The sequence below is a fragment of the Cucurbitaria berberidis genome, assembly GCF_010015615.1.
Source record: "Cucurbitaria berberidis CBS 394.84 unplaced genomic scaffold K460scaffold_3, whole genome shotgun sequence".
Lineage (NCBI taxonomy): Eukaryota > Fungi > Ascomycota > Dothideomycetes > Pleosporales > Cucurbitariaceae > Cucurbitaria > Cucurbitaria berberidis.
In genome coordinates, this window is record NW_024468937.1 from 2,436,656 (window position 1) to 2,456,546 (window position 19,891).

The 19,891-nt window shown below is 53.8% G+C and overlaps 7 protein-coding genes across 7 annotated transcripts; 2 read left to right on the forward strand and 5 right to left on the reverse strand.

The window, feature by feature from the left end:
- The first annotated feature begins 67 nt into the window (after positions 1-67).
- On the forward strand, positions 68-965 carry K460DRAFT_107977 (uncharacterized protein). Its single transcript, XM_040926534.1, has one exon. The coding sequence runs from the start codon at positions 234-236 to the stop codon at positions 795-797; it is 564 nt and encodes a 187-aa protein (XP_040787927.1). The 5' UTR covers positions 68-233; the 3' UTR covers positions 798-965.
- A 183-nt stretch (positions 966-1,148) lies between these two features.
- Positions 1,149-2,227, reverse strand: K460DRAFT_283636 (uncharacterized protein; the record flags this gene model as incomplete). Its single annotated transcript, XM_040928672.1, has 2 exons — positions 1,149-1,817; positions 1,865-2,227. 2 exons carry the CDS (start codon positions 2,225-2,227, stop codon positions 1,149-1,151), a joined length of 1,032 nt encoding a protein of 343 aa, XP_040787928.1.
- Positions 2,228-3,134: 907 nt separating this feature from the next.
- K460DRAFT_395038 (heat shock 70 kDa protein) lies at positions 3,135-7,282 on the forward strand. The gene is made up of 2 exons (XM_040936028.1): positions 3,135-4,231; positions 5,908-7,282. The coding sequence occupies exons 1-2, from the start codon at positions 3,484-3,486 to the stop codon at positions 7,107-7,109; spliced, it is 1,950 nt and encodes a 649-aa protein (XP_040787929.1). The 5' UTR covers positions 3,135-3,483; the 3' UTR covers positions 7,110-7,282.
- Positions 7,283-7,477: 195 nt separating this feature from the next.
- K460DRAFT_311681 (uncharacterized protein) lies at positions 7,478-9,539 on the reverse strand (the record flags this gene model as incomplete). Its single annotated transcript, XM_040930195.1, has 1 exon — positions 7,478-9,539. One exon carries the CDS (start codon positions 9,537-9,539, stop codon positions 7,626-7,628), a length of 1,914 nt encoding a protein of 637 aa, XP_040787930.1. The 3' UTR covers positions 7,478-7,625.
- Positions 9,540-11,667: 2,128 nt separating this feature from the next.
- On the reverse strand, positions 11,668-13,093 carry K460DRAFT_108110 (cyclin). Its single transcript, XM_040926535.1, has one exon. The coding sequence runs from the start codon at positions 12,749-12,751 to the stop codon at positions 11,678-11,680; it is 1,074 nt and encodes a 357-aa protein (XP_040787931.1). The 5' UTR covers positions 12,752-13,093; the 3' UTR covers positions 11,668-11,677.
- A 3,643-nt stretch (positions 13,094-16,736) lies between these two features.
- On the reverse strand, positions 16,737-18,459 carry K460DRAFT_285970 (uncharacterized protein; the record flags this gene model as incomplete). Its single annotated transcript, XM_040928853.1, has 2 exons — positions 16,737-17,984; positions 18,043-18,459. The coding sequence occupies 2 exons, from the start codon at positions 18,457-18,459 to the stop codon at positions 16,737-16,739; spliced, it is 1,665 nt and encodes a 554-aa protein (XP_040787932.1).
- A 630-nt stretch (positions 18,460-19,089) lies between these two features.
- On the reverse strand, positions 19,090-19,542 carry K460DRAFT_281718 (uncharacterized protein; the record flags this gene model as incomplete). The annotated part of the gene is made up of 1 exon (XM_040928515.1): positions 19,090-19,542. One exon carries the CDS (start codon positions 19,540-19,542, stop codon positions 19,090-19,092), a length of 453 nt encoding a protein of 150 aa, XP_040787933.1.
- Between the last annotated feature and the right edge of the window lie 349 nt (positions 19,543-19,891).

Below are 19,891 nucleotides of genomic sequence, written 5' to 3' on the forward strand. Positions count from 1 at the left end.
GATTTGGTCGTGGAAGCGGGCCGTCTCGTCTCTCATTCGCTGGGAACTTGCACTTCCACGGCGCGTGTTCTTGAAACTCAATTACCCGAATAAACTTCCCCGGTGCCTACAGGCTATATACCACAACCAAAAGATATTGCGCGATCGTGTACTGAAGCTATATATTCGACAGTTCGATTGCGAAGCGTCTTAGCACTACATACAATAAACCTCCATACACACAAACCCTCACGATGAGTTGGTGGCCATTCTCAGGCTCAGGCACAGATGCCAAAGCACAACCAAAAGATCAACAACCTCTCCCAACAGCGCCGCAACCAATGCCTCCCACAACGACTACGCAAACACCTCCACCCTCACCCGCACCGCACGATCCCGACTTCTACGCCGCCCACCCACACCTCGCGCCTCCCTCCTTCTCTACAACCTCAAGCTCCACCACAACCGACAATGCGCCAGAGCCAGAATTCGATCCCTCCCTGCCCCGCACAATGTCCTGTCGTGCCGCCTTCGACAGCGCCTTCTACTGCTCCAGTCTGGGCGGACATTTCAATGACATATACCGCCATGGCCAACTGCGCGCGTGTTCAGAGCACTGGAATGACTTCTGGTTCTGCATGCGCACTAAGAATAGCTATAGCGGGAGGGACGTCAAGGAGCGCATGGTCCAGGATAGGTACAGGGAGAAGGAGAATAGATTGAAGGCTGGGCCGAACTCGGAGGATGTGTGGGTTAAAAGGGGCGTAGGCGAGGAGGTTAGGGGTGCTTTTAGTATGCGTGCGGAGGATGGGCGGTAGGGGCGAGGGGTTAAGGGTCTGGGGGACGAGAAGGGTGTTGGACAAGTCCATGGAGAATCACTGTATACCAGAAATTGGACGAATGTAAAATAATGAAAGCAAGGCGTTGGCAAGGCCAAGTTATGGCGCAGGAATCATGAACTCGGGATATTCACGCAAGTCATCATGTACAATAGTGTAAACATGTAGAATTACAAATTTCACAGACTATTTACGTTGATAGCAACCGAGTATGCCGAAAAATGAGCAATGACAGAAGGAAACATTCATATCCAGGCGCCTACCTACCCGTACATGGGGATATATGAAGAAAATATGAGACAAGACTGCGAATAAGCGTCTTCGAGGTAATCACTTATCCTCACCACGATCATCACTCCGAGCAGCTTCCTTCTTCTTGGCAGCTCGGGCTTCCTCATCCTTGGACAACTTCTCCTCGGAAGCTCCCTTGTCATGGAAAACCTCGGCGCGAGTGACTGCAGAAGGCACGTGGCCGGGAAGCTCGCCTCGTCCAATCAGAGTGACGACAATGGAAGCACCGACGATAAAGGTCAAGATGAAGCGATAGACGGCATACCAGTTTGGTGTCCAGCCCTTGTACGTCGCCCTCACATCGACATAGTACAACCCCACGAAGCCCAAGAACTGGGTAATGAGGGCGCCTTCGAGGGGCATGAGGAGTGTTGACCAGGCCACTGCAGGCGCAACGACACCAATTGCGTAGCGTTTGTACCCCTGATAACCTCCAAAGCCAGCCCATTCGAGGCCCCAATGGACTGCGCCGAGGAAAGAGAGGATCGAAGCTCCGTAGCCGATTTGAAGGGGTTCCAGGAGGTGTAGAAGTTGTATGGCGGTTGTCTCACTCATGAGGAAGCCGTAGCCAGAGTTGGCATGGTTGATTTCCCAGGCGAGGTAAACAGTGGATACTGAGGTTGCGAGGTAGGGCAACGTGCCGGCAAGGCCCATGTAGTAAGCTTCCCGGGGAACAGCTGAAAGATTGAAGGTTTCTTTAACAGTACCCTAGACGTGTCAGCTCTGAAACCAGCAACATGGGGTGTTTTACTCACCACATCATGCTTCACTCCTGCCATCATATCAACTTCTTTTGTCGGGGTTTCCGTTGCGACCTCGCTGAAGATGGGGTGGGTGGATGAGGTGGACGACACGGTCTCTGGCGTTGGCTTGATCTCCTCGTGCGCGTATTTGCTCTCAGCTTGCCGCTGCTTCTCGGTGATGTTTCGACGCGCGATGGCGGCCTGAATTGGCTTCAGTTGGGCCGTCTGTGGTAGTTGAGGTCTCCTCGAGGCCATGGATCCGAACTGTGTTGTCCATTGTTGTATTGGAGATGTGCGGTGGAAGCTGGCAGCTGGACGCGCTGTTGGAGCTGCAATTGACCTCAGCGCCAGGCGCGAGGCTCCGTTTCGAAGCATTGTGGTTGTCGAGGAACTGAGGGAGACAAGAAACCACACTGATATCAGCTACGCAGAGAGCAGAGGAGAGATGAGCAGCAAAATTGGCCATGCAAGCTCCCCGCAACAGGCTGCGCGAGGTGAACGGCAAACTGACGTCATGCTGTTGTGGCCGGGCAGCTACGTCACGTGCGGACATACATCGGCGTCTTGCAGCCTCGAGCAAATTTGGGGACCCTTGTAGACCGGCGTTGAGGAACCTGTGGAGTCGTTTTCAGAGCCATGACGGGCTGTCAGTTTGTTTGCCTGCTATTAAAGAGCGTTTTCATGGTATAGCCTGGATGCCTTTGGGTTGTTTTGGGCAACTGCTGGCTCCTCTTTGCAAGACTGCTGAACTGAAGACATCCTCCAGGCCGTACTGCAAACCGTCGACCAGGTATACAGCGTCGTTAGTGAGCCCACCTCGTGACCGAGCGGCTCAGCGTTTGTTGGGATGCAAAGACGATTGCAATTATGTACGGTAGAGACAGACAAAGCGAGTAGCACCCTGGGGCAGCTTCTCAAGGCGCAAACCGTGCTTCGCGCTTCGTGCCCTGACTTGGCGCCTGCTTCTCGCGAAATGAAGCGGCCTCATCTGGGGAAAAAGTCTTCTGGTACCACTACGTGTCGATACGTGTCGACGGGCAGCAGTGAGAGACGTTTCCAGTTTCGAAGGTCCTGAAGCTTCCTGAAGCTGCCCGTGGTTTCGCAGGGGTGGGCGGGCAAGTCTTTGATATGGCGGGGCACGTCAAGCCCCTCGCTTATGTCACTGTTTGCGGTCATAGTGGGGTCTCTGCCGTCATGACCCGCAGGCAGGCAACCACAAAAAGAAGGGCGGCGAAAGAAGACACGGGAACCTGCCCTGGTCTGCCGGCACCACATAGGGCGGCGCAACTGATAATTTTGCTAGCAATCCGTGTTAGTGGGCCACATCCAGAACAATTGCCCGCCAGCAGCCCGTCAGGCAGGCTTTTGGCGGTGGGTCTCAGACACTGCTCGAAGCTTCTGGTTGGCCGGCCAAAGCGTCGAAGGTGCTGGAAATCCATCGAAAAACACCACGCCCATAGAAATAAAAACTCCTCGCCCGCTCCCTCTGCTGCCTTTCCACTACACAACACAAACTCCTTCTACAAAGACTCACCCATACCAAGTCCCAGACTTTGTGAGCACTTCTACTGTTTCCCTTTCTTCTTTGATACCCCACTACCCATACCCATACCCATACACATATCCACATCATGGCCCCCGCGATTGGTATCGATCTCGGTACGACGTACTCTTGCGTCGGTATCTTCAGAGATGACCGCATCGAAATCATTGCCAACGACCAGGGCAACCGCACCACGCCCTCGTTTGTCGCCTTCACAGACACTGAGCGCCTCATCGGCGACTCAGCGAAGAACCAAGTCGCCATGAACCCCGTCAACACCGTCTTCGACGCAAAGCGCCTCATCGGCCGCAAGTTCGCCGACGCTGAGGTCCAGGCCGACATGAAGCACTTCCCCTTCAAGATCATCGACAAGGGCGGCAAGCCTGTCATCCAGGTCGAGTTCAAGGGCGAGGAGAAGACCTTCACCCCCGAGGAGATCTCATCCATGGTCCTGACCAAGATGAGGGAAACCGCAGAGTCGTACCTTGGTGGCACCGTTAACAACGCCGTCGTCACCGTCCCCGCATACTTCAACGACTCGCAGCGTCAAGCCACCAAGGACGCTGGTCTGATTGCTGGCCTCAACGTCCTCCGCATCATCAACGAGCCCACCGCTGCTGCCATTGCCTACGGTCTTGACAAGAAGACCACAGGCGAGCGCAATGTCCTCATCTTCGATCTTGGTGGTGGTACTTTCGATGTCTCTCTCTTGACTATCGAGGAGGGCATCTTCGAGGTCAAGTCGACTGCCGGTGATACCCATCTCGGCGGTGAAGACTTCGACAACCGACTTGTCAACCACTTCACTAATGAGTTCAAACGCAAGACGAAAAAAGGGTCCGTGCTCCGCCCCACCCCCTCCCTCACCGCTGAACTTCGCTAACATGCCACAGTGGGTAACTTCTGTATTTCTCTTTTCTCAAACTCCGAACTTTCTTTTCTTATGTAGCTGTTCTTTCTTTCTTGCTCAACGGGGCGCTTATTGCGCTCACTGGTGAGAGGGAGGATGGGAACCTACGACCTCTTTCCTGTCCTCCCTCCAACGAGCGGCCAAAAACTGGTTTTTGGTCGTCGCTTCCTTCGAGGACTCCGTTATGCCTTCCTGGTGGTGAGAGGGAGGACAGGAGCCTACGACCTCTTTCCTGTCCTCCCTCCAATCGGGATTGAAAAGTCCTTTTCGGCCCGCCGTTCCTTCCTCAACGACTCACTCGTTGTGCCTGCCCGGTATCGAAAAGTCCTTTTCGGCCGGCCCATCCTTCCTCAACGACTCACTCGTCCTGCCTGTCCGGTATGAGGGAGGGCAGGAGCTCACCTCCAGTGGAGGGGATAAAAACTGGTTTTTGCCCCGTCTACTCTTCTCTTCCACAACCATCCGACATTCTCTCCCACAGCAATTCGACCCTGGCGATTTGCACCACCGAGGATGCGATACCAAGTCGACGTCACAACCATCCTTCAAACACTCACTTGGAACTGCATCAATGGCCCGGCCTATGTCAACCCTCGCTTCCGCCATGTCCTGCCTTCTCAGGATCGGCTTACTACTCTGTTTGGTCGTATCGGCTTTGCCTTCACTCCCGGCCTATTGGGCGTCGTCCAATGTTCTGCACCACCATCCATCCACTGGTTTGAGTCTATCACTTCCATCATTCCAAGGAATGTCTGGGGCATCTACGTCTTGGTCCTCAAGAAGGGTAATCGGTACCTTCTCTACATCGGATCAGGAACCTCATTTCGCGGAGGAGTACGGTGTCGCATCTACGAACATCACAATGGCGTCCTCTGTCCTGCCAATGTCAGGAAGGCTAAGCAAAATGGATTCAAGATTCACCACATTGCGTTGCTGGCCGAATGTCCAATCCCAACTGCAGGCAACGTACCCGTATTCCGCACCGTCGTCGTCGCATTGGAGGCTGCATTCAGTTGCCTCTTCTGGTCCATGTATCATCTCGACAAATCCTATGGCTTCAGCAATTTCTGTCCTTGGCCTCGAGATATGTTCACATGGAAAGGGCTTTGCAGTCACAGCCCCCTCATGGAACCTATACATGGTGACATCGACTACACACCTGAACAACTCGACGCATTCGCTGCCGCTATCAGAGAGAAGGATCGTCTCTACCAATACACCTACCAGCGCAACCTTCGAGCCAACCCTACCGAAGCGTTCAAGGAGAGAATGCGAGTCCACAACGAGAACCAGAAGGCTGGAACCAAGGCACGCCAGGAAGCAGCAGTGGCAGACCAGCTCTACCGATGCGACATCTGCGACGTCGATTGCCGTGACAACGCAACACTCGTTAGGCACAACGATTCTCCACGCCACCACAAAACCGTTGAGCGAGGAGGGAAGGGCGTCGACTACTACTGCGAACCCTGTGACCGTCCTTTTCATTTCGAATCTAATTTCAAGCAACATAAGAACAGCAAGGGACATATCAAGCGTTCTGCTGCTTAAAAACTGTTTTTCTGCCTCATTGTCCGTTCTGAGTTTGTACTGACCCCCACACAGATCTCACCTCCAACGCGCGTGCTCTCCGACGTCTCCGAACCGCCTGCGAGCGGGCCAAGCGTACCCTCTCCTCCTCCGCCCAGACGTCCATCGAGATCGACTCCCTGTATGAGGGCATCGACTTCTATACCTCCATCACCCGTGCGAGGTTCGAGGAGCTCTGCCAGGATCTCTTCCGCTCCACCATGGAGCCCGTCGAGCGTGTCCTTCGCGACGCCAAGATTGACAAGTCTACCGTCCACGAGATCGTCTTGGTCGGTGGTTCTACCCGTATCCCCAAGGTCCAGAAGATGGTCTCCGACTTCTTCAACGGCAAGGAGCCCAACAAGTCCATCAACCCCGATGAGGCCGTTGCCTACGGTGCCGCCGTCCAGGCCGCTATCCTGTCCGGTGACACGTCCTCCAAGTCGACCAGCGAGATCCTGCTTCTCGACGTTGCGCCGCTCTCCATCGGTATTGAGACCGCTGGTGGTGTCATGACTGCTCTCATCAAGCGCAACACGACCATCCCCACCAAGAAGTCCGAGGTATTCTCGACCTTCAGCGACAACCAGCCCGGTGTGCTCATCCAGGTCTACGAGGGTGAGCGTGCCCGCACCAAGGACAACAACCTTCTCGGAAAGTTCGAGCTTACCGGTATTCCTCCTGCGCCCCGTGGTGTTCCTCAGATCGAGGTCACCTTCGATGTTGACGCCAACGGTATCATCAACGTCTCTGCCCTCGAGAAGGGTACCGGCAAGACCAACAAGATTGTCATTACCAACGACAAGGGCCGTCTGTCCAAGGAGGAGATTGAGCGCATGTTGGCTGAGGCTGAGAAGTACAAGGAGGAGGATGAGGCTGAGGCTTCCCGCATCTCCGCAAAGAACGCTCTTGAGTCATACGCCTACTCGCTGCGCAACACCCTCTCCGACTCCAAGGTCGACGAGAAGCTCGATGCCGGTGACAAGGAGAAGCTCAAGGCCGAGATCGACAAGACCGTCACCTGGTTGGACGACAACCAGACTGCTACCAAGGACGAGTACGAGTCGCAGCAGAAGGAGCTCGAGGGTGTCGCCAACCCCATCATGATGAAGTTCTACGGTGCTGGCGGCGAGGGTGGCATGCCCGGCGGTATGCCCGGCGGCGGCATGCCTGGTGGTCCCGGCGGCCCCGGCGGTGCCAGCCACGATGACGGCCCCACCGTCGAGGAGGTCGACTAAGCGGATCGTCTCCTTGAGCTGTCTTCTTTGTCTCCTTCATCGGCCCTCTTCAAGCATAGATTCTTTTCTGGGTGGTAGTTCTCGGAGTTTCTGGCCAGCGAGCCATTTTTTCACAGGTTTTCAATGCATCGGATGAGTTACGATCACACGAGTGGGAAAAGTTTGGTGGATAGCATGTACTCTAATGAAAGGGTCTTATACCCTGAGTAGAGAGAATCGAGATGATAACTTCAATATAGTGCTCATGTTTGCCTTGTGATTATGCCTCGATTGTGATTGATGCTTGAGTGACTGAAGGCGTCCAGGCGTGGCTATTGAGGTAGAGTTTGAAACGCGAAACTTGGTTGAAGCCCACCCCGGTACACTTTCCCGTTTTATGTGTTGTGGTTATGTGTTGTGGTATTCTCCAGTTCATGCATGGTTCATCATGGTTGCTGCAAACGTCCCCTACCTAACTCGTATGATATAGGAACATCCGCCAATAAGACCATTACCACCACAAGGTCCCTATTAAAGCTACACGGACCCGAATATACCCATTTTCGATTTCTTCAAGCGCACCGTTTCGTTGGCCTCTTCATCCACAAAGCTAAATGTAGACTTTTTCTCATCCAGAACATACATGTTGTCACACTCATCTGTCCCCGTCTCCTCCTCAGCTACTACGATCCTGACATGTCCATGCTGATCGCCCTTTAGATTCACCACCAGCGACCCGTTGCCCTCGTCCGGATCACTCAATAGCCAAACATGTGTTGGCTTCTTCCTATCCCTCTTATCCACGATATCATCAGCTGCCTGCGCAATATCCGCGCCGCCTCGGGAAGCAGCGATGATGAGATCGCGCGGATCGAGGTAGTTGAAGCGACCAAGCGCCGACCACCCACGCGTCCGCACAGCTTCGCAAGCCACAGCGAGCATGACGAGCAAGTTGAGACTGAATATGGCGTAAATATACCCCGGTTGACCGAATTGCAGGGCGTACACGTAGACTTTGGCGGGTTGCTGCGTGAACATTCTGCCGACCATGAGTTGTGCTGATGCGTAGGCGACGAGCATGTCGTCTGCCATGGCGGTAATGGAGTTTGTCAGCCCGGCCAAGGTAGCTTCTTCTTCGGTAAAAGGATTGCGAGACGCCGACGAACGGGACATTTTGTAGGCGGCGATGCTCGAGTTGAAGGCTTCGCCGAGGAGGGAGACGTATAGGTTGGTCATGTCGTTTGACATTAGTTCGAATTGGCGGACTACGGTTCTGGTGATGTTGCGTTGCGGGTTGAAGTCTTCCATGGTTGATACTGGTTCAACGGTCATGTTGAGACTGCCAATGTCAACGGTGACGTTGAAGAGGGTTGGCGTGAAATCAAACTCGCATTGCGTCTTGTTAAGGAAGCCGTATGCTTCGCCAGCAGCGATGGCGAGGTAGCGACGCGGTGAGCGTTCGCTGAATGATACACCAATTGCGACGATAGCCTTGCCATCATGCCCAATGTAGTTGGAATACTCGGAGCCGTCCACGCTGTCAGGAAGGTTGCCCGAGGCGGCATATATCCATTCGTTGACTGGCCCTGAAAGGATAAAGTTCGAGCTCGTGTTGTAGGCGCAGGTGACATTGGCGAGATAGCCTTCCTCTTGATAGATGTAGCCCGCAACCTGGGTATTGGACGATATCCCCTGATCCATGAGTCCAACAGGAGCGCCAACGCCATAGGACCTGCCCCTGTAACTAAACTGGGTGTTGTCAAGCTTGCGATGAACATGAGGCCCTATGCCCGTTGAGGATGCGGAAGCAGCGGACGAGAGTAGCTGTCCACTTTGCTGTTGGCCAATAGAATATGTGAAGAATCCCTTTTGCGTACGCAATGAAGGTCCCGCACTTCCTATCATCATAGGATACTCTCTGATCATCGACACGTCCTCGTAGCTAGGTATCAGTAACATGCCGCTGTCTGTTGTACGCGACACTGATGGCGTCATGGAACCAGCCCATAGCGCTGCAGGAACAAGACTGAGGAAGACGACGAACAATACGGGGAAGAAGAATCGAAGCGGTAGATCCCAATCAATACGCGGAATGCTCATATCCACCCATGTCCGCAAGGTGTCTAGCGAAACACTCACTCTTGTAAGTCGAAGCCGGAGCGCGTAGTTGATGAGTTTGCAGATGACAGCCACATGGAGCAGCCCAAAGAAAGCAGCGACCAGCTGGACGACGAGTGCAACAGATGCGGGAAATCGATTTGCAAGTAGAAAGACGTAGCCAGTGACGCGCCATTGGTACACTTCCGCCAGTAAAAGGGTCGTCGATAGTGCTGTGGTAAAGGCCAGGCCGTAGAAGGTATTGTAGCGCCTCCAGTGACTGTACCGCTGAGTCCTGCCATCAGGCCCAGTTCGTCGACGATCACTCGGTAGGAAAGAAAATTGACGAACCATCAAGAAAGGGGGGCCGCGCAGCGGTCAACGAACAGAAGCCATGAAGGCGGGAAAACGAGCGACGAAAGAAAGGGCAATGATAACAATGAAGAGACGGTACCGACTTGGTAGGATCCGGCACAGTGACCTACCGTGCTATACGGGCTGCCAGATGGTGTATCAGATGTGGCAGAGGTTCATGCCTGCGCCCTTTGGCTTGACGGTAAGGATTTGCATGGGTTTATCCGCATGAAGGGCACGTAAGCCAACTATTGTGCTGTTCAACTTCCATAAGAGACAATTTCTGGACTGTTGAGCCAGGACTGCACATGTTCTCAGACCACGAACAATTAACTTCGGAGCTTATAATGGATGAGATGCAAAAGCCAAACATCGTGAACCAGACAAATGAATCGAGTTCTTTCTAGTAATTAGCGCCACAGTGATAGATGAGCATCTCTCTACTCTCATAGCAAGATGTGCTGAGCGAGGAGCCGGAGGTGCTTGCATGTGGATTCTGCCGAACCCAACATCTCGCTAGACGATATTCTGCTCTTCCGGTCAGCTGAAAAACTCGCAGCCTAGATATGCGAGATAATAAGAGCCAAGTGCATGATGCGGATGCACGACGACGCACGTCGCAAAATGAGACACGTCGAGCCGTCAGCGGTGAGACTAACAACAGGCGGCCTGGTGGAAATTCCGTCAAGGCCCCCATCACCGTACAGTAGTAGCTCGCGGACGCCTTCAGGAAGAAGAAAATAAAATCGTACACATGATAACGGTGATGAGAAGACGATCATGAAGAGATGAAAACCGCGTCCTTCAATCCCACCAATCGCTCCTTTTGCACCAACCCGCATCCAGCCACACGTCCACGTCCGAGGCACCAAATCTGAAACACCAACACGTTCAAAATCCATCCATCATCCACCAGACGTTTGATCTTCGAACCGGTCTGTCTTGGCACCCTGCACGCACTTTCCAGTATGTGCCGTTCACGATGGTTTTTTCTTCCCGGTCTTACCGTTCACGAGTTGTCGTGTCATGGTTCGTATCTTGATGAAGCCAACCGTGTGAGGGGTTTTTTTTTCATTTACTTCACCGGTCACAGGCCATGGGCTGAGCCATGTTAGAGCTACAGGCCGTGATCAGGAAAGTAGTGGATGTTAGTGCCCCGATGATAGAGGAGGTGGGCTGGATCGATGTCGAAACGCCGTGGGTGAGCCTAATGTGGCTGCGCAAGCGGCCGGTAAAAGATGTGCGAGGCAGAGCAATCACTGGATGTCATGACCGCAAATGGGCGGGGTAGGAGTCGCGTTGTGGGCTCTGCCCGCCTGTTGTACTACAATGGTCCATTGGATCCTACGAAAGAGGGGTTGGATGGCACCAGCAGTGTCTTACATGTGGCCATGTTGAGCGGAATATTGAATTGGGCTGAGGTGCATTCTTCGCACAGCCTTCCCTTTTCCCCTCTCGTGGAACTGCCACCACTACGATGGAGACGGCACGCGATGATTTTTCGCAAATTTGAAAGGGACGTGGGATCCGTCAGGTCAAACACGTGTTTACACGAGTCGTCGCGCAAAGGAATGCGGACCTGTCGTTCACGCTAATCCCATACCTCCCAGCCTTGCAGAAAACTACGCAATAACGCGATAATTTCTCAGGATAGCCGTTGGAACTAGCTTGCCTGTTAGGTTACTCTGTGTCGAAATTGCAAGGAGATTGTTCAAGAATCAAGATCCATCGGCCGAAAGCACGCGGGAAGGGAAGGACGCGAACCGTTTTGCCAAGCAGATAGGCTGGATATTTTTTGAATGTCTTTCATTACTCGCGTCTCCCGCTGAAGGGAGCGCGATATGGCTAACTACTATGGGATATCAAGGCGCGCCGGCCGGTGATGATGAGAAAAAATGCTAGTGATGCGATGCCCAACGCCATGCAATGCTTATGCCGTACAAATGCTCCAAACACAAAAACACCTGTTCATGCAATGTGACAAAATGTGAAGTGATATGTCCATCCAGGGAGATCCTTCATCAAGTCAACATTATCATATCCGTATTCTTCCTTCGATCTCTTTTGCGAGATGAGAGTGAACAATGTAAAAGAAATCGTTGGTCTAGTAGACGGTAGTGTGGAAAAAAGCGAGTGCATTAATAGGTTTGCTGGCGTCCAGCATATGTGCCGGTTTGGCCAAACATCCTATTGAAGAAACCACCAGACGTCTTTGCCTTCTTGGAAGGTTGGGTGTCGTAGAGTGGGAGCGAGTGCTGTAGCTTCGTCTGCGAGACTGGGCCGTTGATATATACAATGTTGGCACCCTGGTCGGCGTCGTAGCGCTGGAGAATAGCCTCCGAGGGCTCATCAGTGAAGCTGTTGGGCGAGTCGGAGGAAGTGGAGACAGAGGAGCTTCGGGTAGGTGGTGATAGCGATGGTGTACGCGACGGAGCGCGCGATGATGCAGCGTGGTGTGCACGGTGCCTTTGTGGGCGAGCGGCGTACGATGAGAACGAGGCAGTGGATGCATAAGGCTGGACCTCGATACGAGACCGGGAGAGGTTCTCGGCGGTGAGCTGGTAGGCAAACTCCTTCTCCTTCTTGGCAAGCCTGGCCTTCTCAGCCTGGCGGGACTGCTGGACACGAATGGGCGCTAGGAAGGGCTCGAAGTGGTAGTAAAGATCCTCGGGGTTGATACGAAGGTCCCAGTCCAGGAGGAAGAGCAACTGCTTCTCCATGAGGTTGACTTCGGTGATGGAGAAACCAAAGTTCTCGTAGCCGCGGACAGCACTGTACCTAGCCCAGTGCTTGTTCTTGGGCGAAGAGTCGTTGAGGTTCTTGGCCGCAAGAATGAGAGAGGCAAGGAAGATCCTGTGAACAGTGCAGCGCATGCCCTTGGCGACAGGGGGAAGGCGCGACCGTAACCGGCTGAGGTAGACAAGAGAAGACATGAGGGTGGGGACCTGGACATGTGACCTCTCCACCAGGGACGTGATGAACTCCTCGATAGATGGCATCGGCGGCTCAGACGCCTCACGTGCAGCGTGTTGGGGTGGCGAGGCAGGTGGTGTTGGCGGCAGGTTCTTGTTGAGGTGTGACGATGGCTCGCAGCGGATGACTTGTGTGGCCTTTTGGGAGAGATAGGAAATCATATCCTGAGATACGGGTTGCTGGACAAATGAATCCAGCGCCATTTTGCTCTCGGCGACGAGGTTTGCTGAGTAAGGCATGGTGGTTGGGTTGAGGGATGCTCTTGTGGATGGGTGGTTGAAACTTCTTAAAGAGAACGGTGACCTTGAGTAGAAGTCGAGTCCTGACTGAGGAAGAATGATTGTCCAACGGTGACTTCGTATGGGAGTATGCCCTGCAAGGCGTAAAGCAACGAGTCCGGTCTGTTTAACGTGGGGTAAGCAGAGTCCGAGGTGGTGGCTTGGGCTTGGTGAGAAGACGACAAGGTTGAAAACGAAGGCGGCAAGAAATTATGAAGTGGATGAAATCCCGGCCGGCGGAACTACTGGAAGGCGCAATGCAAGTGCAGAAGCAAGTAACGAAGGCTGCAAGGAACTTTTGTTGGAAGGGAGAGCGAGAGAGAGAGAGAGCGAGGATGGCGCTGCCAAACTAGGAAGTCGGGATTGGTGGTCGGGTAGGACGAGGGCAGTGCCTGACTGGAGAATGTGCCTGCACCACTTGGGTGTAACGGGCGGGGGAAAGAAGGGAGGATGAAGAAAGAAGAAGAAGATGAAGTAGCAGTAGTAAAGGTAGTGAAGACTTGCACTGACCGAAATTCGAGTATCAGCGGCAGAAGCGTGATACTTATCCCCGGCCCCTGGAGCGGGAGCAAGAAGTCGATGCTAAGTTGGGACGAGGTTCCCACAGGCCGGTGGGGTTCGGCGGCTGCAGCGCAGGATCCAATCGATGGTGCTTGGGGGCTCGCAACAGGTACGTAGCGCGCCTCGCCAGCCTGAGACCAGCGGTTCTATGGCCAGTTTGGGTCGCTTCAGAGATTGCGAGAGGTGGGAGGTGCAGGACCCCAGGAATAGCCGTGTTTCAAGCCTACGCCAGTTGTTTTGCACCGACGTTGAGCGACAAGGCCTAGCAGCCAATGGTCCCGCGTCCCGATCGTGTTTCGAGCGTCGTCAAGCTCGTCGAGACTGTGTTTGAGAAAGAAAGATAGAATGCCGCTCGCTGCACGCCGTCGTGTACGTACTCGCCAGCGCTGACTGTGGAGCAATGACTGGGTGGTGGTCAACAACCACTGCACTGCACTGCACTGCAAGTGAGGATGGAGTAGGCCGAGCAGCACTGGCCGATATGTACTCGTTATGCTGGTATGCTGCTAACAAGGTCTGCTGCCCGAGGTTGGGTCACGTTGGGATTCAGTATGAGGCGGTGAGTCTTTGTGTGGAGCCAGATCGCTGTGCTTGATGGATAGCATGCGACCACGACTCTCCATATATCTACTACGAACCATTGTGCCAGGCCCGACTCTCGCCAGCCTGACCGTGACGATTATGTGGCCCAAGAGCGCGGCGAAGAGCATTGCGAACGTACATTACCCAGCCTCGTTCCCAGCCAGCCCGCCAGCCCGCCAGCCGAGCATACAGCGGACGCGAGGGCAGGTCTAGCATCGCTGTCGGCCGGATTGAGAAGCATGGTTTTGCCATCGCAGACGCGTGTTGCACTGCGCAGGGTGGACCGTAGCATCGAGAGGGCCCTTCTGGATATGAATGAATGGCCGGTGGCTCAGCATTCGACAAACCCGGCGTTCGGCCAGCACCCGTACCAGACCAGACCAGACGAGACGCACTTGAACATACCACCCAGCCCGCAGCAAATGATGATGTGTTGTTGATCAGCCTCGACCTGTGCCAACTGTCAAAACCTGGACGTTGATAGACAGCTAGCAAGCCTGTCTGTCGACTGGGACTGTGCGCGTCCAAATGTCATGCGCAAGGGTCGAGTGCCGTGTAATCAACCCTTGATTTGCCAGCATGCTATGCAAACAAGTCGCCGTTTGTTTCAACACCTGTTTACTCCCAACATGTGGCAAGCCAGTGTGGTCGAGCATGTGAATGGCCAACGCCGCCCTCTCCTATTCCTATTCCAAGAATTCAACATTCATGCCAGCCTTTACCAATCAGCTTTCAAGCTTCGTGGTTTTTTGCCTCTCCTCCACCAGCCGCTGCACCGCCTCGTCGACCTCGCCTATCAACGCCTCCACCCTCGACATTCCCTCTTCTAGAATTCTAGAAGCTTGTGGCGACCTGAGACGTTGCAACCTTGATGGCATGCTTGTCAGAAGACAGGAACTCGCTATCAAATCACGTCACGTCACGGCGATGCGACCAACCACCTTGCCTCTGTGCTTTTGGGCCTCCAGCGCGCGTCCAAGAGGGACTCTGGTTTGGCTGCTTGCGGCTTTCCCTTGATCACGATTCATATCATCAATTTCCGGCTGATGATTCTACGAACCACAGACACGCAACAAGGTTACCTAGCTGAAGCGCCTCATGCGGCTCTGTTGTCGTCGCCCTTCCCCGCTACGCGCCTCGCACGTACCCACGTCTCGATATAGCAGCCGCCCATACTACGCGCTCGTAACACTCCAAATATGGCAACATCGGAACGTCAAGCACCGTTAGAGATGGCTAGATGCACGACAGCTTACGCAATCTTCATCGACGAGTCTCCAAGACGTCCTTCTCTGTTGCTGTTTGAGAGCTTGCCTGGTGTGCTTGTTGCAGGTTCCAGAGCAAGCGCTTCCACGTTTCAGCATCCACCCAGCTTCAGAACACAAGAAGCCCTTTCGGCCCCTGATATCTCCGTTACCTGTCCTACTGACTTACTGCTGCTCTGATCTACATACTACCCGCTCTTGAGCCTTTGCTTGCATGCACAAGCGCAGCTTACACAATTCCAGCAGTCCTCCCCCTTGATCATCCCGGGGTACGCTAAGGGTGTATATGACGAGCTTCACCGACGTCCACCGGCCCAAGCACATGTGGACGGAGATCTCCCATCGCCCAAAATGGATTGTTCAAGGGACATGACGGGATCTTCTGCGCTAAAGTGAGTTGAAATGATGAACTGCCTACACATCTCCACCCGGATCCGAGCACGGACTTCATGACGTATCGCAGTGCACATCGTGATGCTGAACTTCACGTCCGTTACTGTAGACGGTAAGCCTGAAACTCTCAGACATAGGCCATGATTCCGCGCCCATGTCCGCATATGCGGCCGAGACGATATGAAATGCGCTTTCACGGACTTTTCTGCGGCATAGTGCACGTACGGTCAATGTCTATCCTGTCTGCTGGGAAACGGTAACTTTTTGTCGGATGCAAGGAGAACTGCTAAACAACGCGAGCAGAGGACCCATCTGAAGAGGCAATGGTACTGTATCAAATATATCGACATGTTCGTTCGCAATCACATCTAGTTGATCAATACTGTACCCAACTATAATCGTATCAACTTGAAAAGTACACAATTGTTCGCCTGATTTGCTCACATCACAGGTGAATACTACTACTCACTAATTATAACTTCTATGCCTTTATTTCGTCCTCAATACGATATTCCCGTATACTGTCCCCCTGCCAGATTATACAATAGCATCCGCATTAAAAACTTCATCAAAGCTAGGTCCCACTCGAAACTAATAGACTTGAGTCTGTTTTGCTAAACAGCCGACAGCAAACTATAACCTCAGCAGCAGACGACCTTGTCGACTTGAACAGCTTAATCGTACACACCGAGGCCAACAATTTTCAACCAAACGAAGCGAACAGAATGACGGAAATTATCAGAGTGCGTAAATCTCCTTGCAAGATGCTGTTTTGTACTACTTTAGTCAATGACAACACTAGGAAGGCCTCCCACGCGACCCTTGTAGATTTCAAGGACAAGATTGCATTGAATGCGCATGCACTACACTAAGATGGGTGCCGATAAAGTCAATGTAGCAAACCGAATCCTACCGGTCGTTCCGCATATGTAAATGCCCAATCCAACGCCGATTGTGAATGCAAACTCTCCGATACGGTGAAATGATAGTCAAAGCTGTACAAGTGTAGTACAACACAACCCAGAAGATGCGCCCTTTCAGCCAGCCGAAAGGCAAGTGGCCTATTTCCGAACGCCAGTCTGGGTATAGAACGAAACGGATGGACCGCGAAAGCAGTGTGCAAAAGCAGAAGAACAGGGCAGCAGCTAGCCACCTCCTCTTCCTCGCCCTCGTCCCCTCCCACTCGCTGTCCTTGTCATCGCAACACCGCCACCATGACCTCCCACAACGAGCGCTTCTCTCTCGCCATACCTCAACGGCGTATTCCCTCCAGCATCACTCCACCCCGCCATACTACTCTGCGCAGACATAGGCACTCCGCCGAACCCTCCGACCTCCAGTAGTGGTGCCGTACTCCTGATGTGACTAGTGATCTCATTGACCGGCTCGTGAAAGTTTGGTGGCTGCACCTGATAATCCCTCGCTTTGACCGGGTTGCATGCGGCTTGCAGAAGCTTCTCATTGAGTTCGTCGTCTGGCCGAGCATCCCGCAACATGAGCTTGAGATCCTGCTCCACATCCTGCGCGGAGAGCGCGGGGGGTGTTGGGGCCGCAGCGTTTTGTTTTTGGAAAACTTTCGCGTCGAGGAGGAAAGGAGGTTGGTAGATGAAGGGCACCTGGCCGTTTGCAATGGCGGCTGTGGGGTTTAGAGCTGAGCGGGTAGCACCACGAGTCGCATGAGGATTAGAGGAGACTTGGCGCATCATGTCTGAGGCACCGGGTACGTCGTCCGAGTCTTGGTCTGGATCTGCGGCGTCGCCATTTTCCGAGGCGTGGTCACCGTTTGTGTGCCCGTTGGTGGTGCCATTGCCGTTCGATGTGGCTTCTTGGGGAGTGGTGTCGGCGTGCTTCATCTTTGCGAAGAAGTGCGAAGCGGCGGTTGTGGCCTGGTTCATAGCCATGTTGAGCTCTTTCTCGGTAAAGAGTCGCTCGAGGGAGTAGGCCGAGGATTCGAATTGCGCGTTGATGGTGCGTGCTTTGGCTTCGCGGAAGGGTGAGCCGATGCCCATTTCGATATTTCGGCCTGCAGGGCCTGGTGAGTCGTTGTCGTTGTCTTCGAACAGCTTGCGCTTGCGCTTGTGTTCGTTGGCTGCTGCCATGTCTTCGGCGTCTCCGAATTTGTGTCCCGTTCGCCGTGTCTTGCGAGGCGCTTGTGGTCCGCCGGGGCTGGCAGGATGGCCAATACTGAACTGGTTGGGGTGAAGGAGCATGGCGTTGCTGTCGGTCAGATCCAATTGCTCCTTCTCTCGCTTCAGCCGCCCTGTCCGTGTTTGTATGCTTGCGATGAGGCGCTCGCGGATTGTAGCAGCGAGCAGTTTGTGCTCTTCTTCGGCGACCTGGACTTTGTAGAAGTGGGAATTCTCGATTTCGTTCCTCGAGTTCTCGTGTTTGTTCTGCAGTGGTTTGGTGGTTAGTATACCCCGTGAATTACACTAGCGCAGCAAGGCCTACCCAAAGCATGGTGAGGTTGTAATCGCGCTCCTCCATGGCATCGTTGACGGCATCCACAAAGCGCGAATAGTGTTTGCCACACTGCGCAATGTAGTCAGTACCGGCGCTGGGCGCACTCGGCACATTGTTGCCCATGATTTGCGAGATGAGCTCCGAAGCCTCCTCTCCGCCATCCTCGAGCGGCTGGTTGGCATACGGGTCTGCCTTCATGATGAGATTTATGTCGGCTTGCAGCGCTGCAAGCTGGGCTCTGTAATGAGTGTCCCTGTTGTCGGAAAAGGACGCCATCAAGTCCGCAAGCTTCTCGGCCAGCATGTTGCGCCGTTTATCCCGCTTCGAGGGCTGCGGTTGCGGCGAGGTTGCAGAGTGGCCGAGCGCAAAGTTGTCCGCCGGCGACGGGCTGCCATGTCGGACCATGACGACAGACAAGACGGTCGAGGGCTGTGAGAGGCTGGGGCTGAGGCCTGGTTGATTTGCTTGTCTAAGACAGTGTGTAGCGGCAGAGCACCGCAGCTGCGATCCGTAGAGGTACACTTGTAGTGGATGCTGTAAGAAAAGGATGCAATATGCGGCGGAAAGAAGACAACAAGCAGCCTCAGCTTGAGCGATAGATCCCTACAGAGCTAGAGACATGTGGCAGGCCGAGATATGCGGAGGAGGAAGGAGAGGGTTTGCAAGAGTGAATTGGCTGTGGACAATCGGCGGAAGCGTCACTTGAGCCAGGCGTCTCGAATCGGGTTTAGCTTCGTGCGTCTAACCATGGGAGGTTCCGACCACCGACCATGCTCGCGCTTCCGTCCCAACGCATCACTTGCCATCACAGGGCATATTACGACCAAGAGAACTTGACGATTGAACCTAGCATACATTACTACTAATTCAACTACAAAGACCGTGTATCCAGGCTAACATCATCCATCACCCCTACCATCTCACTTCCGCACCACCTGTTTCCGAATCCAAGTACACGTCCCTAGCCTCCAACCCTGTGGTCGAGCGAGAACCTCCCTTATCGCTTGGTGCCTCGCATGGCCGAAGCGGACGAGCTCAAGCGCAGAGCGTAAGCGTCAGATCAGTCTCGCCCCAGTAGACAGCCGTATGGTTTGGCTTCGGTGTGCCCTCCCAAGTCAGAACCTCGGCACCTTTCCCTTGCTGGCCCTGGACTGTCAACTTCTTTCCCCAGAAGTCGAAGCCCGAATGGGAGCTCAAGTCGTAGTAGATGGGTCCGCCTTTGGTGTACGAATACGCAAAGATAAGTACGGCCTTGCCCTGCCATAGGCCCTTCTCGGCGCGGGTGACTTTGATGGCGGTGCCGGTTCCATCGAAGTACTGGCCTTCGGTGTAGCTGCTGTTGGAAGCAATCTTCTTGGTCGGGCCTGTTGTTGTGCTGACAGATGTCACCCACACGTCGAAGTCGCACTTGTTGGTGACGATGGTGACGCCTGCGAAGGCAGTGCTGGCCGTGAGGACGAGGGTAGCGAGGAAAGTTGTGAGACGCATGGCGACAGTTTTGATAGTGTTGTAAAAACGAGTTTGATGAGGAAAACAGTGGCTGCGGAGCTGAGCTTGACTTTGCTGAAGCCTAGACGATGACTTTGAGCTTGGAGGGTTCAAATAGGAGCATTTGTCCTCCTCTTATACAACGCGAGGGCGCCGCATCTATCCCGTTGTACGTCCTGCCTCTCTTGTGCTCTCGTCTGAAGCACATGCCAAGATGTATTGGAAGTCGCCTTGTACGATGGCACTGCCTGAAGTAAGGTGCCGTCCACCCTATCTAGACTGTAGGAGTATGGCACCGTGTTGCAGCTGTCCGGTCAATTCCATCTTCAAGGTGAGGAGGATGAAGCTG